The sequence below is a fragment of the Megalobrama amblycephala genome, linkage group LG19, assembly GCF_018812025.1.
Source record: "Megalobrama amblycephala isolate DHTTF-2021 linkage group LG19, ASM1881202v1, whole genome shotgun sequence".
Lineage (NCBI taxonomy): Eukaryota > Metazoa > Chordata > Actinopteri > Cypriniformes > Xenocyprididae > Megalobrama > Megalobrama amblycephala.
Genome location: NC_063062.1, coordinates 5414677 through 5437117, shown reverse-complemented (window position 1 = coordinate 5437117; position 22441 = coordinate 5414677). Strand labels below are relative to the sequence as shown.

The window sequence follows — 22441 nt, the reverse complement described above, 5'->3', positions numbered from 1 at the left end:
TTACATAAAAAGCCATAAAGGCACAGCAACAAAACAGACTATTTAGGATGAAAAATCTTCATGAAGAACTAAATTATGACTGTTTTGTTGTAAAACACTTTAGTAATATTAATAAAGTAATTCAACTGTATGAATGACCCCTTAAACGTGAAGCTGAAAGACTTTATGTGATGTTAGACAGGCAAGAATGGACATGTTATCCTTCAGGTAGCACTGTGTGTGTGCCCACATATCTGTGTACATGTCCTTAGGCTACAGTAACAAGCCTAGACATTTCAGAAATCGTCCACCATCAACAGTCCTCTAACTCCTTCTCATTTCTCTCCTGTCACTCAGTTTTTGATGTGTCTTCTTTCTTTCCTCACCTCTCTAACCTTCCTGGATCAGGTCAAGTCATGTTGCGCATACCTGTTTAGCCTCTAAATGTAATACTGCGGCATGTAGAATGTTATTATGTGATGAGAACAGCATAACAATTACATAACGCTGACCAACCTTCAATAAAAGCTCTTCAGTGCTAATATGTTTTGACTGTTTAATTAACTGTGCTGTTTTCTCACAAGTTTAACCTCGGTTCACAACCACGCACACAACAGCACACAAGCCACGAGAGCTGTAGTGGCTTGTTTTATTGCAAGCCTTGTCAAGGTGAACTCTCTGAAACAAATAGCACTGCAGTAATAATTATACTCACAGTGGTTCATTCGTCACTTTGTGCTTCAGAAAATGCAACCCTGAGGAGTTGGTTAGTAAAATGTGTCAGAGGGTAATTTATTTATCGTATATACCATCTCATTGTATACAGAAGCCTGTAATTGAGAGATGTACATGAAAAAGTGAACAGCTAAAAAGTTTTTTTTGTAATTTTCTACATGGTGTTTGAAGTGAAATTTGTCAGTGAACTTATCAAAGTCTAAATATATTAATAATACTTTATAAATAAATTAGCTTAATGTTAACATTTTGTCTATGTAAATACTGTAAAATAATTTATGACAGAATTATGCATTAGTAAATGTTATAGTTTTTCTCATTTACTATATAATTATGTGCATATGTTTTTCCCTTCTGTCTCATTTTCTTTTTCTAGAGAAAAGCTTAAAGGGGCTATATGTAAGACTTTTCATGTATTAATTGCTTTTTTATTGCCAATGTGTAAAAACGAGACCTTCCCCGACTTCCTAGGTTGTCTATGAAAGCCTGTAGACAACGGCTGCCAGGTTTTCACAACAAAACCTACCCAACTGCTATTCAAACTAGCCCAATTGCATTTCAGGCCGGTCCCCTGGTAAAAACCGTGTTCCAGGGGGCAAAATCCACGTTTTTGGCAGGGTTCCCCTAGTAAAATTAGCATTCCAGGGTCTAAATATCATATTATTGCGGACATGAAAAACAACCTGCGGCAACAGTGTTAAAGTAGCCAAATTCTGGGGGAAAACCTCTGACATGGCAACACTGCAATAGACTTAATTTTATGTGAAGCGCTCGAATTGTTTTTGCCTGGAAAATCAAAAGCATGTGACGTTTATGCACGCTCCCAAGAGCCTCTTTTCTTTGGGACATGAAACATGGCACAACTTACCCCACTCTCCCCTTCTGCATTTAGCTGAAAATATAGATGATGGAATTTATTGAGGGCAGCGGCTATTTACACTAAGTAACAATAGCACATTTTCTTAGCAATATGCTATTTACACTAGGTGATTCTATTTTCACCATGTAAAAGTATCAGTTCTTTGCAATAATAGTAAATAGTAATTAGATGCTATCTATACTCTATATTGGCAGATACTATTTGCACCTCAGTGTTTTTGTACATTAAAGGTGCCCTAGATTATGTTTTTAAAAGATGTAATATAAGTCTAAGGTGTTCCCTGAATGTGTCTGTGAAGTTTCAGCTCAAAATACCCCCTAGATTTTTTTTAATTAATTTTTTTAACTGCCTATTTTGGGGCATCATTATAAACGCGCCGATTTTATGCTGCAGCCCCTTTAAATCCCGTGCTCTCCGCCCACAGAGCTCGCGCTTGCCTTAAACAGTGCCTTAACAAAGTTTACACAGCTAATATAACCCTCAAAATGGATCTTTACAAAGTGTTCGTCATGCATGCGGCGGATTATGTGAGTATTGTATACTGTTATATTGTTTACTTCTGATTTTGAATGAGTTTGATAGTGCTCCGTGGCTAATGGGTAATGCTACACTGTTGGAAAGATTTATAAAGAATGAAGTTGTGTTTATGAATTATACAGACTGCAAGTGTTTAAAAATGAAAATAGCGACGGCTCTCGTCTCCGTGAATACAGTAATAACCGATGGTAACTTTAACCACATTTAACAGTACATTAGCAACATGCTAACGAAACATTTAGAAAGACAGTTTACAAATATCACTAAAAATATCATGTTATCATGGATCGTGTCAGTTATTATTGCTCCATCTGCCATTTTTCATGCTTGCTTACCTAGTCTGATGATTTGGTTGTGCACATCCAGACGTTAATACTGGCTGCCCTTGTCTAATGCCTTTTATAATGTTGGAAACGTGGGCTGGCATATGCAAATATTGGCGGCGTACACCCCGACTGTTACGTAACAGTCGGTGTTATGTTGAGATTCGCCTGTTCTTCGGAGGTCTTTTAAACAAATGAGATTTATATAAGAAGGAGGAAACAATGGAGTTTGAGACTCACTGTATGTCATTTCCATGTACTGAACTCTTGTTATTCAACTATGCCAAGATAAATTCAATTTTTCATTCGAGGGCACCTTTAACAGGACGCAAAAATATCATAGGGTTATATGATTATATTTATAAAAAATATTAATATATTAATGCTGCCTTATTGGGAGATTAAAAACCCTCCCTACGACTACCCCTAACCCTACCCAATAAACACTTTTAAAATTATTAAACACTCATTCACAGTTTATTTTAACTTTTAGAACATTATGTTCATTTTTATCGAAAATAAAGCGAGCTCAGCAAAAGGCATCGATCGCGTTAAAAGTTTTACTCGCTACTGCTGCGCCACTGAAGATGATGAATTCGGTGTGTCTTGAGTGGCCCAACCAGACATTGGTGGGTGGAGCTAGTGTAAACAGCGTTTGCCAACAAGGCACGCTATTTGCACTTAGTGTAAATAGACACTCCGTTTATGGCAAAGGGATGGTTCGATCAGTAATATGCCACCCCTAGCCCCTATCTTAAAGATGTTAAAGGCAAAACACTAGGTCAGATTCCCCCAAAACTGCACCCTGTATATATCTTGTGATGTGACTGACAGGATTAGATGAACAATCTCCGCCCACCTTCATGTTGTCTGGAGCCTCACAGTGGGCCTCTTTTTCTGGCTACCAATATACAGTAAGTGCAGCTTTCTTTTTGTACGTTTATCTCTCTCTGGTGGTTCCTGCTCAATAACAAGACGGACAGGATTCCTGAGGGGTGGACAAAATAAGGACTCTTCGGGCTGTTTGTTCTTAGTAACGGTGGAAACCATGTAGGAAAACATGCACACATGAGAGTTTGCAACTTTAGGATCATTTTAAGATGTATGGTCATTCCAAACTTTGGATTTTATTGACCAAGGTGGTTCCAATCAGATCATTAGGAGACTAAGCGAATAGGATGGATGCTTATTTTAAAGGGGTCTGCAACAAATTTGCAAACAGAAACACAATGTTCCTTCTCTGTGAATGAAAAACAGACAACTGAATTATGATAATTTTTATGCCAGTTTAAAGGGGGAGGGACATGCAGATGTACATGTCACCGGAACAAAAGGAAGATGACGGGAGCTGTTTCTGGAATGAACCTCAGCTGTTAGGGATGGTAAGGTCAAAAAAGACTGATTCTAATTACCATTCTCCAGCTAGAAGTAAATCTAGATGCATAAGCAGACGTTCAAACGAGGATATAAATTCTAGCCTGATTCGACCCTCTCTCAAACCCCCACTTGGACTATAAAAAATGAATCCCTTTATGTAAAATTCATGGGTTCTTTCATGCTTTCCCTATCAATCACTCATTTATAGTCACTGATCTAGTTTTATATAAGGTTAAATGTGGAAGAAAAACATGATTTCTAAAGAATAATCTCATAAATTTGTGAGTGTCATTTTTATTGTGGGTTTCCTGCTCCCCCTTACCCTGAAACGGAAGATGCCGGCGTAGGATTCACTTAGGCTTTGTCCAGATGGAACCACTTTGACAAACAGAGTCGGGTGCATGGTGAGACAGGACAGGGCCGCCAGCAGCCAGCAGTTACCTGTAGAAGGATACGACGACAGGCTCCGTTACACAATTCTGACAAAATTTATGTTCTTCCACCAACGCTTTGAAGAAGCAGGAGACATGCTGTCTGTCTCACGCAGAGACATTCCTCTGTAACAGGTAACAGCTGTCCGTTTGCTCCATGTGGGGGAAACAGCACACTTCATAAAAAACATACTTAACACACCAGCTCCCATAGGAATGACACCAAACAGAGCTCTACAATGGAGGACGTCCAATTAATCTTGGACCGCTGGATATGTTGATGTGAAAAGTCACTTGAAAACAAATAATTAAAATTTCTGCTTGAAGTGCTAAGAATAAGGCATTATTTCCATTCAAATTAGATTATTTACATGCGTTTGTTATTCTAGTGATCTGTTGTGACGTTCATATATTATTTAGAGAGGGCATCCAAATCCTGAGTGATTTAAGCACAGATCTGCCTGCTTTGACACAAGATGCCCACAGTTCTGTGTTTGCATGTACACAAGAAAACTCAGAAATGTTGAGTTTCGCAATAAATGGAAGCCAGATGTTGCTTTGACAATGGTAAGTATCCCTTAAATGATACTGTTTCCAGGGGGATACCTAAAGAGAAGAAAGCCTTTACTTGTAAATTATGTGTGAACAGGACCTTTGTGAAAACATGAAATGCAAGGCAGTGGAATCTGAGTATGCCAAAAGAGTAGTATGTCCGAATACATAGGCTATGTCCGAAACTGCCTACTTCTCTACTATATAGTAGGGAAAAAGCAGTAGGCGAGAGTGTCCGAATCCTTAGTAGTCATGAAAGAGTAGAGGAGAATTACCTGGGTTCTCGCGAGATTCGGACTACTTAATTAAAGGGTTAGTTCATCCAAAAATCCGTAAGACCTTCGTTCATCTTCGGAACACAAGTTAAGATATTTTTGATAAAATTCGATGGCTCAGTGAGGCCTGCATTGCCAGCAAGACAATTAAAGGTGCCCTAGAATTGAAAAATGAATTTACCTTGGCATAGTTGAATAACAAGAGTTCAGTACATGGAAATGACATACAGTGAGTCTCAAACTCCATTGTTTCCTCCTTCTTATATAAATCTCATTTGTTTAAAAGACCTACGAAGAACAGGCGAATCTCAACATAACACCGACTGTTACATAACAGTCGGGATCATTAATATGTACACCCCCAATATTTGCATATGCCAGCTCATGTTCAAGCATTAGACAAGGGCAGCCAGTATTAACGTCTGGATCTGTGCACAGCTGAATCATCAGACTAGGTAAGCAAGCAAGGACAATAGCGAAAAATGGCAGATGGAGCAATAATAACTGACATGATCCATGATATTTTTAGTGATATTTGTAAACTGTCTTTCTAAATGTTCCGTTTTCATGTTGTTAATGTACTGTTAAATATGGTTAAAGTTACCATCATTTATTACTGTATTCACGGAGACCATTTTTTAAACACTTGCAGTCTGTATAATGCATAAACACAACTTCATTCTTTATAAATCTCTCCAACAGTGTGTAATGTTAGCTTTAGCCACTGAGCACTATCAAACTCATTCAGAATCAAATGTAAACATCCAAATAAATACCATACTTAAGCGATTAGACATGCTGCATGACGAACTCTTTGTAAAGATCCATTTTGAGGGTTATATTAGCTGTGAGAACTTTGTTTATGCTGTTTAAGGCAGTCGCGAGCTCGGGGGGCAGGGAGCACGAGAATTTAAAGGGGCCGCGCGCTGAATCGGCGCATATTTAATGATGCCCCAAAATAGGCAGTTAAAAAAATTAATTAAAAAAAAAATCTATGGGGTATTTTGAGCTGAAACTTCACAGACACATTCAGGGGACACCTTAGACTTGTACTACATCTTTTGAAAATGCATTCTACGGCACCTTTAACACTTTCAATGCACATTTTTAGGATGCTGCGTCAAGCAGGAGACACGAGAGCAGTGGTAAAACATGTCCATCTAGCGCATGTTTACATTGAAGTTACGTTAAAAAAAAACACTACTTTTTAATTCTACTAAGTAAAGATGCACTAAAAGGACGTCTTGTAGCGTCGTATCTTGCATCCTTTTCCCATTCATCAACGTTGCTCTGCAGTTTGATAATATCGTGTTGCGTTTCACGTTTTTGAATGATAAAAACACATTCTTTTTGATCGGTACCTTCGCCTGTCACTCAAAGTAAAAAGTAAAACCTCCAGAGATCGCATTTGTTGGCCACATACGTCTTCGAGGCTGCCTCATTTCAGAAAAGCAGCGTAGCATCCAAAAGTCATTTCTAATTATTGACAACACAGAATTTACTGGTATTTTGGTGTAAATAACATCTTAACGCTACAAGAATGCAAGCCGTTGTTTGTGTGAACAGCAGATCTGGTGTACATTTACCAGAAGTCAATCCAAGAATTTTGCGGTAATTTACAGTTTAATGTGTAAAAAATGGCTAAGTGAGTGGGCCTAATTTCTCAGAAAAATGCTGTAAAATTCCACCTTGAAATGAAATTTTTTTTCCATAAAAGCATCTACCAGAAATGTAAACGTTAAAATGTCTTTTACATGTTATTTTCATGTGAATTAAAAACTGTAAATGAATGAAAAAAAGAGAAAGAAATTGTATTATTTGAGTCCTAATGTATTTAAAAAATAGCAATAAAGTAATTTCATGAGATCATTCTGTCCTTTTAAAGGGTTAGTTCACCCAAAAATGAAAATTATGTCATTAATGACTCACCCTCATGTCGTTCCAAACCCGTAAGACCTCCGTTCATCTTTGGAACACAGTTTAAGATATTTTAGATTTAGTCCGAGAGCTTTCTGTCCCTCCATTGAAAATGTGTGTACGGTATACTGTCCATGTCCAGAAAGGTAATAAAAACATCATCAAAGTAGTCCATGTGACATCAGTGGGTTAGTTAGAAGCTTTTGAAGCATCGAAAATACATTTTGGTCCAAAAATAACAAAAACTACGACTTTATTCAGCATTGTATTCTCTTCCGGAATCCTTTCCATTGAATTGATTCCATTGAATCCTTTCATCTGTCGGCATTGGTAATGCACTTTTACGTCGCCGTGGTTGTTTTTTTGGCGATTAGGACATCCGCGACATTTTGAACCATCGAAAACACATTTTGGTCCAAAAATAAAAACTACGACTTTATTCAGCATTGTCTTCTCTTCCGGGTCTGTTGTCAATCCGCGTTCACGAGTGCTGACGTGTTATCTGGTGCGCCAGAGCTTCGTTTACAGTCTGAGGGAGACGCACGCTGTATTCAAGCTATTCTACATGTCGCGGATGTCCTAATCGCCAAAAACAACCACGACAACGTAAAAGTGCATTACCAACGCCGACAGATGAAAGGATTCAATGGAATCAATTCAATGGAATCAATTCAATGGAAAGGATTCCGGAAGAAAAGACAATGCTGAATAAAGTTGTAGTTTTTGTTATTTTTGGACCAAAATGTATTTTCGATGCTTCAACAAATTCTAACTAACCCACTGATGTCACATGGACTACTTTGATGATGTTTTTATTACCTTTCTGGACATGGACAGTATACCGTACACACATTTTCAATGGAGGGACAGAAAGCTCTCGGACTAAATCTAAAATATCTTAAACTGTGTTCCGAAGATGAACGGAGGTCTTACGGGTTTGGAACGACATGAGGGTGAGTCATTAATGACATCATTTTCATTTTTGGGTGAACTAACCCTTTAAGGGTTATTAAATTCTAGAGGATATTTGAAAATTTGCTGCAATACATGCATCAAAATGCATGATAAATGAAACACTGAACTCGTTCAGCAAAAACTACTATATGGACACATGGACATTTCATTTCTTATTTACTTATTAATGTAAATTATGATTTCACTGTATACTTTGTTGAGTTTAAAAGGCACGCATTTTTGGTTTGGTGTTGATAAAGAGGCACTTAACCCTTTCTGATGGATCTTTTGGGATACGTAAAACAAAAAAGGTTGGGAAACACTGAACTGTAGAATAAAGCTGAGCATGTAAACATTGAACATTGTACGTCAACAAAAACACTTTCCATCAACACCAAATCAACGCCATGTGTGGAGAGGAAGAGAGGCAAAACAATAAAACAAAACCCGCTGAGCACAATAATTGTTATTCTTTAGGTGGGTGGAGATGGGGGGCGGGTGAGGGAGGGGGTACAGATGATGCCAATCCAACCTCTCGCTCCCTCCTTCTACCCTCTGCTTTCATCCCTCCCTGTCTCTAGTACATTTGTCGTGTTTTTGATGTGAGTTGCCTGCGGCGGCTCCGTGTTGCATCTCTCAGCAGGAGGCTCTGAGATCTGTGCAGTGTCTCGCGGCTACAAGGGCAGAATGGGGATAGTACATTAAGCATGATGAGGAAGATCTGGGTGGAAGAAGATGGGGGGAGGGCATCTGCATGATAAGGAGAGGAAGAGTGGGAGCGTTGCCAAAGACGGATATTTCTCTGATAGCACTCATGCCTTGAGGGCGCTTTCGGGTGATTTGGTTTCTGAGAGGTGCAGAAAGGCGTTATCCCATTATCCTGGCATAAAATATGAACAACCGTGTGCTAACACGAGCATGCACTTACCCAGCTGGCCCTGGCAGATATCGGTGGTGCCCATGGTGCCCTCGACAAAGACAGCATTACTTGTGATTTCCTAAAGAGGGGGAGAGGTGGGGTAGAAGAGATGGGTGTGAGCCAAAAACAATTTGCAAGTACATGCAATGGGCTGATCAGGACATCTGAAAACACATGCATGTGTAGGAGAACTTTTCAGGTTCAGGGTCTGTTTAAAGGGATAGTTCACACAAACATGAAAATTCTGTCATCATTTACTCACCCTCATGTCGTACCAAACCTGTATGACTTTCTTTCCTCTGTGGACTTCCATTGTATGGACAAAAATAGAATAGAAGTCAATGGGAACCAAAACGCTTTGGTGTTCAGCAGAAGAAAGCAATGCATACAGGTTTGAAATGACATGAGGGTGAGTAAATGATTTTATGAGTTTTGTTGTTGTTGTTGTCTTTGGTAGACTATCCCTCTTCTCAATGCACTCTTTAATTATTTTTAAATGAATTGTAAAACAACTTATTCACCTTAAGAAATGCCCCATTATACTGTATATATATGGGTCATTGACGAATAAGGTTTTTAAAAGTGTAAAAATAAACATAATGGAGATATAATTAATTTTGAAGTTTTATTAAGTGTTAACAGTGAGATTATGTGTTTTTATAATCAATTAGCACTGCTTTTGTCATTTTTTACAAGATGGACAAAATTTGTCACCAAAAAAGTCATTCGGTTTAACCAAAATTTTGGTCATACCGAATGACGATATTAAAAAAAAAAAAATGCTAACAGGTTGATATCTAGCTAGCAAAAGTACAATCAAAACATTTTATATTTAGTACAAGTTTTTTTAAATATTACAAAATATTCAATGTTTTATAGCGGTTGTACCGAATGCCCGGATGTTTCGGGACATGCGTATGAGCAAGTGAAAACATGAATTTTTCAAATAGTTAAAAGAGAGTTAGTTAATTTGCTTCACAACCATGTGGTCCTTTGCAGGTGTCTAAATTATGTCACATCCTGTCACATGATATTGATCGCATGACTTGATCCAAAATGGTCCCTTTATATTGGTTACTCCAAATGACATCAATGAAATTCATTTTTCCGAACATTTTTCTCATAATAAAAGCAAGGACTTCTACACATAATTTTAATACCATTTTGCACTATGTTGATAAATGATGTTATAAAATCATGCCAGAATAAATAATATATACATTTATTACATTTTAAGATATTTTATTCACAAATGAAGTGGCTGTATTGGCCTTTGGATGGTTAAACCGAATGACATTTTGACACTTCAAAATCTTTAAAATACATTTGTATGTATAATCAAAACCTTTTGGATTCGATAAAAGAGATCTAGTTGTACTACCTTATACTTTGGATGTCATATGTCATATCATGGACAAAAAAAATGACCCGTCACGTCATTGACTCATATATGAAGAGAATTCCCATATGCAAAAAACATACTAAATCACATTATATGACTTTTTCAGAGCACTTGTCAACCATCAGACACAAAACCTAATGGAGTTGACAAAATTGAATTTTTTTCCACCTTAACCACGTCTTGAACAATGAAGCAATTTTTTACCTGAATAAACATATCAAAAATGCCAAGTTTTATTTTATTTTTTTTATGGAAAATATAATTCAAGACTCATATTTTGTATTGTTTGATATATTACAGATCTCTGCCTTTCAATTTAAATGTATATTTTTGAACTTATTGCATTTTTAAACACTTTGTTCTGCAATTTTGCATTGTGACCTCATGCTGAGGACAGGCTGAATTGCATGCATTTTCCAAGTATTGAGCATGTATTTAAATAATACTAACAAAATTATTTAAAAATAAAAGCAATGAATGTCCTGAGTATCCAGATTTCCTATATATATATATATATATATATATATATATATATATCTTTGTTTTCATCCATTTAACTTTGATTCTATGTTGTCATATATTTCTTTAACCAGGTTGCAGGTTGTAACACTGATTTTGCCTTAAAAATTTAAGGCAGTAATTAAAGTTTGTAATTTCAGTGGCTTGATTTAGTGGCTGTTTTAACAGTGTAAACTGAATTTTCCCTCGAGGTGCAACATCACCTTTAATGACCTCATTCTGTGGGCTTTAGCTTGTTATCAGTGAAAACTCCTCTTATTTTCTACTTCACTTATGATGTGTCTCAATTAAATGGTAACTTACTGTTAAATATTGTCAGTAATGACTTAATTAAATGTTATACTGTTACCAATTAAATCAATCTGCTGTAAATTCACGGCATAGACACAATCTGAACCTATAACATTCTCTTTGGAAAATCAATAAAACCCATTTGAGACTAAGTTATGCTGATCTGATGATAGAAAAAAAGACTATTTTCATAGTAGTCAGCTTTAAAGGTACCTTCGGGCGCAGCCACTTTACTGCCTTTTTAGGATCAGAATCCACAGGAATACCGAGGGAGCTTTGGTTCGCTGCAAACACCGTGTCTGAGAACAGAAGTGCAGATTTGAGACACTTCTGCAGCAGGGAGTCGTAGTCTTGATCCTTGAACTTCACAGGATTGTCAATGGAGCCTAACTCAGACATGTCTTCAGATCAGCAGAGAGGATCAGATGCGTCAGTTCTGTCACAGCCTGTGCTGAAGTTTCTAAGCTTTGCCTCAGAAAAGTTTGGAGCAGCACATCCCACTTGATTCCCACCCTCTCATGTTTACTGGCCTGGGAGGCGTAGAAACTTGAGACGTATATGATAATGTCAGACTATTTTGGCTTCCTGTGCTGCTAATCCCTCTAAATTAGTCATGTTAATATTCAATTCAATTGTCCGTTATTCGCTTTGATACCACCATTGCACGCCATTGAGGGATATTTTGGGGCAAAAACAATTAAAATATAGGTGTCGCCGAATCTTTAACGTCCTTTAAAAAATATATTATTCCATTTATACACCTGGGAATTTTATTTGAACAAAATCAATATTCCTGTGTGTGAAATAACACATTCACCACTAGATGGCACTGCGATGTCACTACCTCAGGTTCTCAGTTCTCAATTCACACGTTTAAACCCAATTACTTCCCAGCTGTTTTAATAGCCTAATAAAACGAAAAATTTATTTTAAAATAGAGTCATGCTTCTTGCATAAGATCCAATAGAAAGTGGCTAACAATTAATTTATTTTTAAAGGAAGTGATAATTCAATAAATAATAATATTCATATTTTTTTTTACTTTTTTTTGTTTCATTTAATGTTTAAATTGTTTTACAATCTATAACCTTTGTGCCTATTCTGAAGTTTTATGATACTTCCCTAACGAGTTTTGACAGACAGTGACATTGTCTGAAAGTGAAGGCAAATGCCTCGCTGTCCAGTCCGTCAAGTGAGCCTTAGAGATAACTAAGAAAATATTTAATGATAACAATGCTTATTTCTAGATAATAAAATGAAGTCATGAATTTAGTACAATTAATAAAAGCTCGTTCATTTTATGTACTCATTTTATGTTCTTACAACCATCAAACCACACAGGATGGTGCAATGTCATATTTTAGAAACTGACCTGCTCGGTCACAAGTAGGCCTAATATGAAACCCCTTACCGTCAAAAAACATTTGTTTTTTTTGTATGTTCATGTTGTATTGCAATACTATGAAAACTTCTTTCGTCCACAGAATAAAAAATGTAAAAGATAATTGCGACTTTTTTTCCTCTTAATTCTGACTTTTTTTCTTGCAATCCTGATTTTATTCTCACATATCTGACTTTTTTCTTGCAATTATGACTTTTTTCTCGCAATTGTGTTTATATCTTGCAATTATGACTTTTTTCTTGCAATTCTGATTTTATTCTCACATATCTGACTTTTTTCTTGCAATTCTGACTTTTATCTCGCAGTTGTGTTTATATCTCGCAATTCTGACTTTTTCTTGTAATTCTGACCTTTTTCTCGCAATTGTGTTTATATCTCGCAATTCTGACTTTTTTCTTGTAATTCTGACCTTTTTCTCGCAATTGTGTTTATATCTCGCAATTCTGACTTTTTTCTTGCAATTCTAACCTTTTTCTCGCAATTGTGTTTATATCTCGCAATTCTGACTTTTTTCTTGCAATTCTAACCTTTTTCTCGCAATTGTGTTTATATCTCGCAATTCTGACCTTTTTCTTGCAATTCTGACTTTTTTGTTGCAATTGTGCTTATATCTCGCAATTCTGACCTTTTTCTTGCAATTCTGACTTTTTTCTTGGCAATTCTGACCTTTTTCTCGCAATTGTGTTTATATCTTGCAATTCTGACTTTTTTCTTGCAATTCTGATTTTATTCTCACATATCTGACTTTTTTCTTGCAATTCTGACTTTTATCTCGCAGTTGTGTTTATCTCGCAATTCTGACTTTTTCTTGCAATTCTGACCTTTTTCTCGCAATTGTATTTATATCTCGCAATTCTGACTTTTTTCTTGCAATTCTAACCTTTTTCTCGCAATTGTGTTTATATCTCGCAATTCTGACTTTTTTCTTGCAATTCTGACTTTTTTGTCGCAATTGTGCTTATATCTCGCAATTCTGACCTTTTTCTTGCAATTCTGACCTTTTTCTCGCTATTGTGTTTATATCTCGCAATTCTGACTTTTTTCTTGCAATTCAGACTTTTTTCTTGCAATTCTAACCTTTTTCTCGCAATTGTGTTTATATCTCGCAATTCTGACCTTTTTCTTGCAATTCTGACTTTTTTCTTGCAATTCTGACTTTTTTGTCGCAATTGTGCTTATATCTCGCAATTCTGACCTTTTTCTTGCAATTCTGACCTTTTTCTCGCTATTGTGTTTATATCTCGCAATTCTGACTTTTTTCTTGCAATTCAGACTTTTTTCTTGCAATTCTGACCTTTTTCTCGCAATTGTGTTTATATCTCGCAATTCTGACTTTTTTCTTGCAATTCAGACTTTTTTCTTGCAATTCTGACCTTTTTCTCACTATTGTGTTTATATCTCGGAATTCTGACCTTTTTCTTGCAATTCTGACTTTCTTGCAATTCTGACTTTTTCTCGTAATTCTGACTTTTTTCTTAAAATTCTGACTTTTTTCTTGCAATTCTGACTTTTTTTCTTGCAATCCTGATTTTATTCTCACATATCCGACTTTTTTCTCGCAATTCAGATTTTTTTCAAGCAGTTACGAGTTTATTTCACAATTCTGACTTTTTTCTTGCAATTGCAAGTTTATATCTCGCAATTCTGACCTTTTTCTCGCAATTCTGACCTTTTTCTCGCAATTCAGACTTTTTTCTTGCAATTCTGACCTTTTTCTCGCAATTGTGTTTATATCTCGCAATTCTGACTTTTTTCTTGCAATTCTGACCTTTTTCTCGCAATTGTGTTTATATCTCGCAATTCTGACCTTTTTCTTGCAATTCTGACTTTCTTGCAATTCTGACTTTTTATCGTAATTCTGACTTTTTTCTTAAAATTCTGACTTTTTTCTTGCAATTCTGACTTTTTTTCTTGCAATCCTGATTTTATTCTCACATATCCGACTTTTTTCTCGCAATTCAGATTTTTTTCAAGCAGTTACGAGTTTATTTCACAATTTGGACTTTTTTCTTGCAATTGCAAGTTTATATCTCGCAATTCGGACCTTTTTCTCGCAATTCAGACTTTTTTCTTGCAATTCTGACCTTTTTCTCGCTATTGTGTTTATATCTCGCAATTCTGACCTTTTTCTTGCAATTCTGACTTTCTTGCAATTCTGACTTTTTCTCGTAATTCTGACTTTTTTCTTAAAATTCTGACTTTTTTCTTGCAATCCTGATTTTATTCTCACATATCCGACTTTTTTCTCGCAATTCAGATTTTTTTCAAGCAGTTACGAGTTTATTTCACAATTCGGACTTTTTTCTTGCAATTGCAAGTTTATATCTCGCAATTCTGACCTTTTTCTCGCAATTGCGAGTTTATATCTCACAATTCTGACCTTTTTCTCACAATTCTGACTTTTTCTCGCAATTGCGAGTTTATATCTCACAATTCTGAGAACAGCAGTCAGATATAAACTCACAATTATGAAAAAAAGTCAGAATTGTGAGAAAAAAGTTGCAATTACCTTTTTACCATTTTTATTCAGTGGCGGAAACAAGCTTCCATAGTTTCTGCTACAAAATAAATAAATAATTAATAATAATAAATAATTGCAACTTTTTTTCCTCACAATTGCGAGTTAACATCTCACAATTCTGACTTCATAACTTGTAATTGTTTATAGTAAATTCAGAGAAAAATAAATCATAATTGTGAGATGTAAACCAGCAATTGCTGTTAAAAAAACAGAATTGTGAGATAAATGGTAACTATTTTTATGGGATGTGGGATACGGGTAAGGTTAGGTCAGGTTTGGTGTATGGGTTTAAGGGTGGGTTAAGGGGTAAGGGAAGAACAGTGAAATTATAGATTTAAATACAGAAATTAATTACAGCTGTAATTACATGCAGGTTTTTAAAAACACATATGTACAAAATATATGCATTGTATCAAATGATATTAATTCTAGTACATAAAGACACAATATGAAGTGGAACCTCAAACTAAGGTTTGGTCACAAAAGTAAGCAGTGATATTAAATAGGTTAATTTGAAGGTAAACATAATGGAAATAATTCCATTTGTACCAATCAAATCACCTGACCTGGAAACATTACTTTGCCTTTCTTTCACTGGCCGCTCGCGCCTTGCTAAAGACATTCAGATGAGCTTACAGGGGCTAAATAAACACAGCTCATAATGAGACGGATGAGAACAAGCGCTCACCATTAACTCATGTTATTGATGCTTATATGTTCTGTGAGCTACATATGGTCTTTCAGTTAGAGAGGATTATGTCGTAACGACAAAGGTTGCTGACCCGCCCAGAACATTATTACTCTCCCGGCACGTCCACGACCCCTACTGCTCCCACGACCCAAACCCAGAGTCTATCTGCTCACAGGCATCAATTAACACCAGTCGGTTCCCAGGCACCGCAGTGGTGCCCGATGTAAGGATGCATTAGAATGGGATGAAAAAAGGTCAAGGGGTCAAGAACAGACAGACAATTACTCTATATCTTGCTATTTAACTATCCTGCCTCAATACGTCGCTTACTATCAGTATTTACTCTATGTAACCATCTCTAACTCTTTATATTTGTGTCTCCCTATTACTCTCTCTCTATTTAAACACATACATGCAGAAGGAACTGGTGTCCAAATGCTATTCAGGCACGCAATGCATTCAAATGCATAAGTAGAAACACTTTACATTTATTCTCCTTTTCTTCTTTTCCCAGTCTACCCTTTTAGTAGACGCTCCTTCTTTCTGTGCAAGAAACCAAAAAAGGTGTAATTTTCTGGGGGGCGAAGGACAAGTCAGTTAACTTGTGTAAGTATAGGTTGATCCCTCAGGGCAGGTCACAGCATTGTGAACATGACAATGAGACCTGCGAGCTCTGCTTTGGAGTAAAGTCTAGTTTAACCAGTCGGTCTGTCCGGCGTCAGGCGGCTGTTTTGACCTGTATCTTGCTCATTGTGCGAGAGTAAAGGTCACCAGGTGCTGTGTGATTTTTTTTTTCTTGTCAGTATCACATGCAGTTTGTTTGGGAGGTTATTAAGGAGTGGCATACAACTCTTGTGTGTGTGTGAGAGAGAGAGCATGTATGTGGGAAAGCAGAGGTGTTGCATGGATTTCCTTTCACATAATTTGACCTTATTTGTGGCCACATTTGTGCCAAGGCTAGAACTATGCAAAGTCTTACCACAGTTTCTATATATAGTCAATTTATAAATTTATCAGAGCTTGTTTCCACCACTGAATAAAAATAAATAAATAAATAAAAAAATTAAAAGATTGCAACTTTTAATCTTACAATTCGGACTTTTTTCCCCCTCACAATTGCCAGTTTATATCTCGCAATTCTGACTTTATAACCTGCAATAAAAATCAGAATTGTGAGATTAAAAGTCGCAATCTTCTTCTTTTTTTTATTCAGTGGTGGAAATAAGCTAATTTACCTTTTAAAAGCAAAGTATTTAGCAAGGATGCAATAAATTGATCGTAAGTGGCATTAAAGACATTGATAATGTTACTAAAGATTTCTGTCAAATAAATGCTGTGCTTTTGAAATTTCTATATTCATTAAAGAATTCGGAGGGGAAAAAAAGTATCATTTTCCACAAAAATATTAAGCAGCTCAACTGTTTTCAACATTGATAATAATAATGTTTCTTGGACACCAAATCAGCATATCAGAATGAATTCTAAGGGATCATGTGACACTGAAGACTGAAGTAATGGCTGCAGAAAATGAAATATAAATGAATTTAAATCATATATTCAATCAATCAATCAATCAATTACTGGTTTAAAAGGATAGTTCACCCAAAGATTACAATTCTGTCATGTTCAGATTCAAAAATGGTGCATTTCACCAGGTTTGCTCTTTTTAAGTTATGTTTTCCAACAAAAACTTCTCCTCTGAAAATATACCATACCCTAGAGGGACATGGTGATGGAAAAATATGTGAGATGGGAGAAAAAATTATATGTCAATGCTTTGCCGTTCTCTTTCGCAAATGTTTTGCGTTCTCCCGAGATATTCTGCAAGAAACTTTTCGCAGTACAGAGCCCCTAAAGGGAAATATGGATGAAAAAAAATATGAGATGGGCCCTATTTTAAGCGTGTAGTCTAAAGTGCACGGCACAGGTGCACTAAGGGCGTGTCTGAATCCACTTTTGCTAGTTTAAGGACGGGAAAAATGGTCTGCGTGCCCGGCGCATGGTCTAAAAGGTTCTCTTAATGAGTCATGGGTGTGTTTTGGGCGTAACGTGCAATAAGCCAATCAGAGTCTCGTCTCCCATTCCCTTTAAAAGCCAGTTGCGCTTGTGCCATGGCGAATTCACTATTTACATGGCAGAATTTGCAAGCAGAAAACTGAACGCCTCTATAGCGAGGAAACGGATTTACGCGTACGCTTTAACCTCGCGCACGAGCAGACCATCTACGGGACAAGCCGGATTCCACCAAAGCATCTTTATCTTTATGCACACAATAAAGATTACATTGTAATCCTTTTATTTTTAATATTTTAATATGTTTGTGTGCTGCTGTGTGTGTAACAAGCAGTGTACACGTTGTGCACTGGCATATATAGGCACATATTACTAATGCGCCCTTTAAATAACAAAAAAAGTCCTTTTCAGTTTCCCCAAAATACCAATGCACCTGAATATACCTCATTTTCAGACCAGCACGCCCATGGGCTCACAGATGCAAATACATTTGCTATTTAAACAACGTAACATTTTAAACTCTTTGTGAGTGAACGCAAAGTTTTCCAGCGAAACGCAAAAGATTTTGCAAGAAAAATCAAAAGCATTGATGAAAATTTTTCGTCCATCTCATATTTCTTTCCTTCACCATATCCCTATAGAGCCTCCGTACAAAGTTTCTCGGGGGAATGCCAAAGTTTTGCAAGTGAACGCAAAGTTAATCGGGGCAATGCGAATATTTTTCTCATTTTTTCCCCCCACCACCATGTAGCGGCTCCATACTGCATGAATTTGTTTTTGGAGAAAAATCATTGATCATTGAATTTGGAAAATATGCCATGCCAAACCACTTCCACCACAGCCGCTGGGAATGTGACAGGTCTGAGCATCAGCCGTAACAGGATTATCACCTTGTTTTTGTGGTGAGATGGGTCATGTTTAAACCCATATTTGTGGCTACTCCCTCCACGACACTGTAACTCGTTCATCCAGCACAGACTATTTGTGGACAGCTGGACTGTTGTCTTCCTCTCCCACGCAAGGCCACAAAAACATCGCTGCGGCAGGGGGGGTAATTTTAGGGTTCAGGTTTCTCTCTGTGGTCCTTGTGGAGGAAAGGAGGGACGTTACCACAATGAGGAGGAGGAGGATGATATTGGATGCAGGTTTGGGAGCAAGGATAAAGAAACACTTGAGAGCTTTTCTGTGGTTTATCCCATTCACACAACCTTCCTTTGCTTATTCCCTCCATCTCACTAATGCTGTCACACCAGAAATGGTTCTGTGGGAAGACAAGGAATTTAGAGGCACTTCTTCATAAAATGTAATTAACAGGTATTTAAAATATAAAATAATAGGTCTCTATACCATAATTGCATATATACTCTATTAAGCTTGTCCAGCAGTAGACCTCCATCATTCATCCACATAAAGTGCCATGGATGCACAATCCTCTTAATAATGCAGTGATATGCAGCTATTTAATAGCATATACAGATGTGTATGTGATATGATCTACTATCCGTAAATTTACCAGTCTGCCAATCACCAACCGTCTTATCATTCACATCAGGTTTCATGAGAACTGGTTTGGCATCTTTTGATCTTGCTATAAAGAAAGTGATTTCAGGCGGAAACAGCAGCAGTTAGAGCAGAAGTCCATGACCTCTAGAGAGATTGCTGTGTTACTGCAGAGGGCCTGCAAATCACGGTTTGATCTGAAACAAAAATTTGTGAAAAAAAAAAAATACAGTAAGTGCTAAAAATACAACTGAGGTTTAAAAATTCAGCTAAATATTGTTTCTCCTACATTGTATTTTTACATTAAAACTTTATTATATAATAATTTTTAAATATGAAAAAATAAATAATAAATATTTGAAATAAAAAATAAAATATAATAATAAAAAATATGATAAATTAAAATAACTATAATATCATACCTTATAATTTAAAAAATAAATGTACTCTTACTCTAATACAGGCGATGAATCAATATGCATACAAATTATTATTGTTATGCAGTTTAATCATCATAACACAAATGTAAAAAAAAATACAATTAGAAATAAAAAAATTAAATGTAAAAAATGTAATGTATACTAACACTGTAGTTTATTCATCATAAGACAATTATTATATTATTGTAATTATAATTATAAAATTATAAATATAATATAAAAAATATGATAAAATAAAATAAATGAATATAATACAATATTTGATCAATTAAAAAATAAAGGTACTCTTACCCTAATAAATACAGGTTATGAATAAAAATGAATACAAATTATTATTTTTATAATTTATATTATCTATAAATAATAAAATATATAAAAAAGTCAATTAGAAATAAAAAAAAATTAAATGTACCCTTATTCTAATTGATCCAGGTGTTTATCCAAGTGAAATCAATACATATAAAAATATAATTTTAATGTATATGGTTTAAGCATCATAACACAAATGTAAAATATTTGTAAATTATAATGCAAATATATGGAAAATAATAAAATAAAATAAAATAATAATGAAATAAACATACCCTTACCCTAATCATTACAGGTGATAAATCAATGAATAAAAAGTATTATTTTTATGCTTATGCAATGTAATCCTCATCATAACACAAATCCAAAAACATGTTTTATAAATAACAAAACATGATAAAAAATGAAAAAAAAAAAAAAAAAAAAAAAAAAATGTAAACCCTAATAATACAGGTGATGAATCAATATTATTTTATTACAATATTATATTAACCCATATGCAATTTAAACATCATAACACAATATGTAAACATGTGAATATGGCGCTATATGTGTGTTAAAAGACAGACAGATCTGCTTTATTACAGTATAACAGGGCGTCCCTTCTCTGTCTCTCTATCCAAAGGGGTCCTTGGCCTGATTTCTGTCAGTATCTCCCATTAAGAACATCTTGAGAGCATTGTGAAGACATGTATAATGAACATGTTTACATTTAAATGAATTCAGACAACTCCCACCCAGAGAAAACATGCAGGTTTCATGAGACCCCAAAACCACAAACTTTCCCTTCTCACCCGGAAACAGTGCTGATTATTGTGGTCTGTGCTTGAACTCAAAACACATCTCAAAGGCCATGCGCACCTGCAGGTTTGAACGGTCAGTTACCCATCACCACGCCCTGATGTTGTGATTGGTCAGTGAAGATAAACACAGGCCAGTCCAAGCTCAGAAGGGCGACGTGTTTGAGAAAAGGTGCAGAGAGGCGGCCCGAAAGAGACAAAGGGCACCTGGGAATGTTTTCATCTGCCAGAGGCCATCTTAACTCGCAGAAGCTCGTGTTACATTATGTAATTGGGACCGTGCGGCCACCAAATGGTGCGTGGCTGAGGTGGGTGTATAAGGTTTTGATAGAGGAGAAGCGATGCAAGTCCCAGGGCGATCACCTGTGATTCGGAGAATCAGGAATTTTTTTGCTGAATTACCAGTTGTAAATGACGTTTTAGAGCCCTCCCTTACGCTTCGCTATCTTTCTCTCATTCTCCGAAACAGCGATAATTGGAGATGGGTGAGAGCTACATATGGTCCCTTCAATCCAACCTCCCCCAGCCCAGGCTGAAAGCTCATTAAAAAGGTTGCTTGTTAATGAGCTATAGGGATCATAGAGCGTCCCTCTCATTAGAGGGGCCAGAGATACCGGCGTGAAGGTTTTGTCCCATTACAAAAGAAAAGAGCTGTTAAGATGACTCTGCTCCCCCTTGGTTTCTCAAAATCCTCAGACTCCCATCAGTTTCAATCCTAGAACTCCTTTCTGGCTTTGTCTTCCTCTCTCCAGATGTATACCTGCAAACTCAACAGAGGTGAAAAAAGTGACATGTTTACGAACTAAATTGTTGTAGGGGAGTTTGGGTGCCCAGGAGAAAATTTCTGTGATGTAAACGAAGAATTCTGGTGCACTCTGACAAGAAAATCAATGGAAAACAACATTTGCTTCAAGTAAAAAATAAAAAAATATTGACATTAGCGCTGGGCATTGACACAAATTTCACAATTGGATTTGATTTTGATTCAGAAGCTTGTGATTTGATTAACTTTGATTCAATATTGATTAATTTGGGGCTTATCAGGTAGGCTACAGTACATGACAAATTTCCTCAAAGAAAACAATTATCTCTCAACTAATGCTGTAAACTATACAAGGAACAACAGTTGGTACATTATTATAATTAAAGGTTAAAATTAATTGATTTGTAAGCTACATTTACATTACACATAAGTTTTTATAATAACGTTATAATACATTTTTAATGACATAATCACGTTTCTACTAGTTTTTATATAGGCCTAAATATTTAAATGGTGGCTGTCATAAAACGGATTTATATCAAAGTACCTATGTTCACTCGGCGGCCATTTTTGCAACGCCTCCGGGCAACTATTTCGGGCATCCATGACCAAGTCTGAATGGGGTAATCCTGAAATCTCAAAAACTACTTGGCGAACTCACAATTAAATAACATATATCAAATCAGCAACAAAATCTGACATTAACTGTCCCATAAATGTTGATTCGTATCCTCAAATAGCGTTAAAAAAGCTTATTTTTCAGGGTAGACTAGCCAATGCGCATGTGCGGTCCTAGGCGCGATTCTGAGGTTTCTATGGGAACTGGAGCTTCTAACGGCAGCTGCAGTGACGCAATGACTTTATCAATTAGCGATTGGCTCTTTTACTTAGAAAGCTGGAAGCCATATTGC

General features: G+C 36.2%; 1 protein-coding gene across 3 annotated transcripts in view; it reads right to left on the bottom strand.

Moving 5' to 3' along the window:
• capn12 (calpain 12) overlaps positions 1–11787 on the bottom strand; it is a 33533-nt gene extending 21746 nt beyond the window's left edge. Inside the window, exons 1-3 of one of the 3 annotated variants that reach the window (XR_007181529.1) lie at positions 11305–11787; positions 8889–8958; positions 4154–4272 (exon numbers count right to left, since the gene is read on the bottom strand). Coding sequence is in view for 1 of the 3 variants with exons in the window: in XM_048167754.1 (XP_048023711.1) it covers positions 4154–4272; positions 8889–8958; positions 11305–11490 (375 nt within the window). In the remaining 2 variants the exon portion in view is untranslated. The remainder of the gene's footprint in view (positions 1–4153; positions 4273–8888; positions 8959–11304) is intronic. The other 2 variants (XM_048167754.1, XR_007181530.1) reach the window with 2 other exon arrangements.
• Between the last annotated feature and the right edge of the window lie 10654 nt (positions 11788–22441).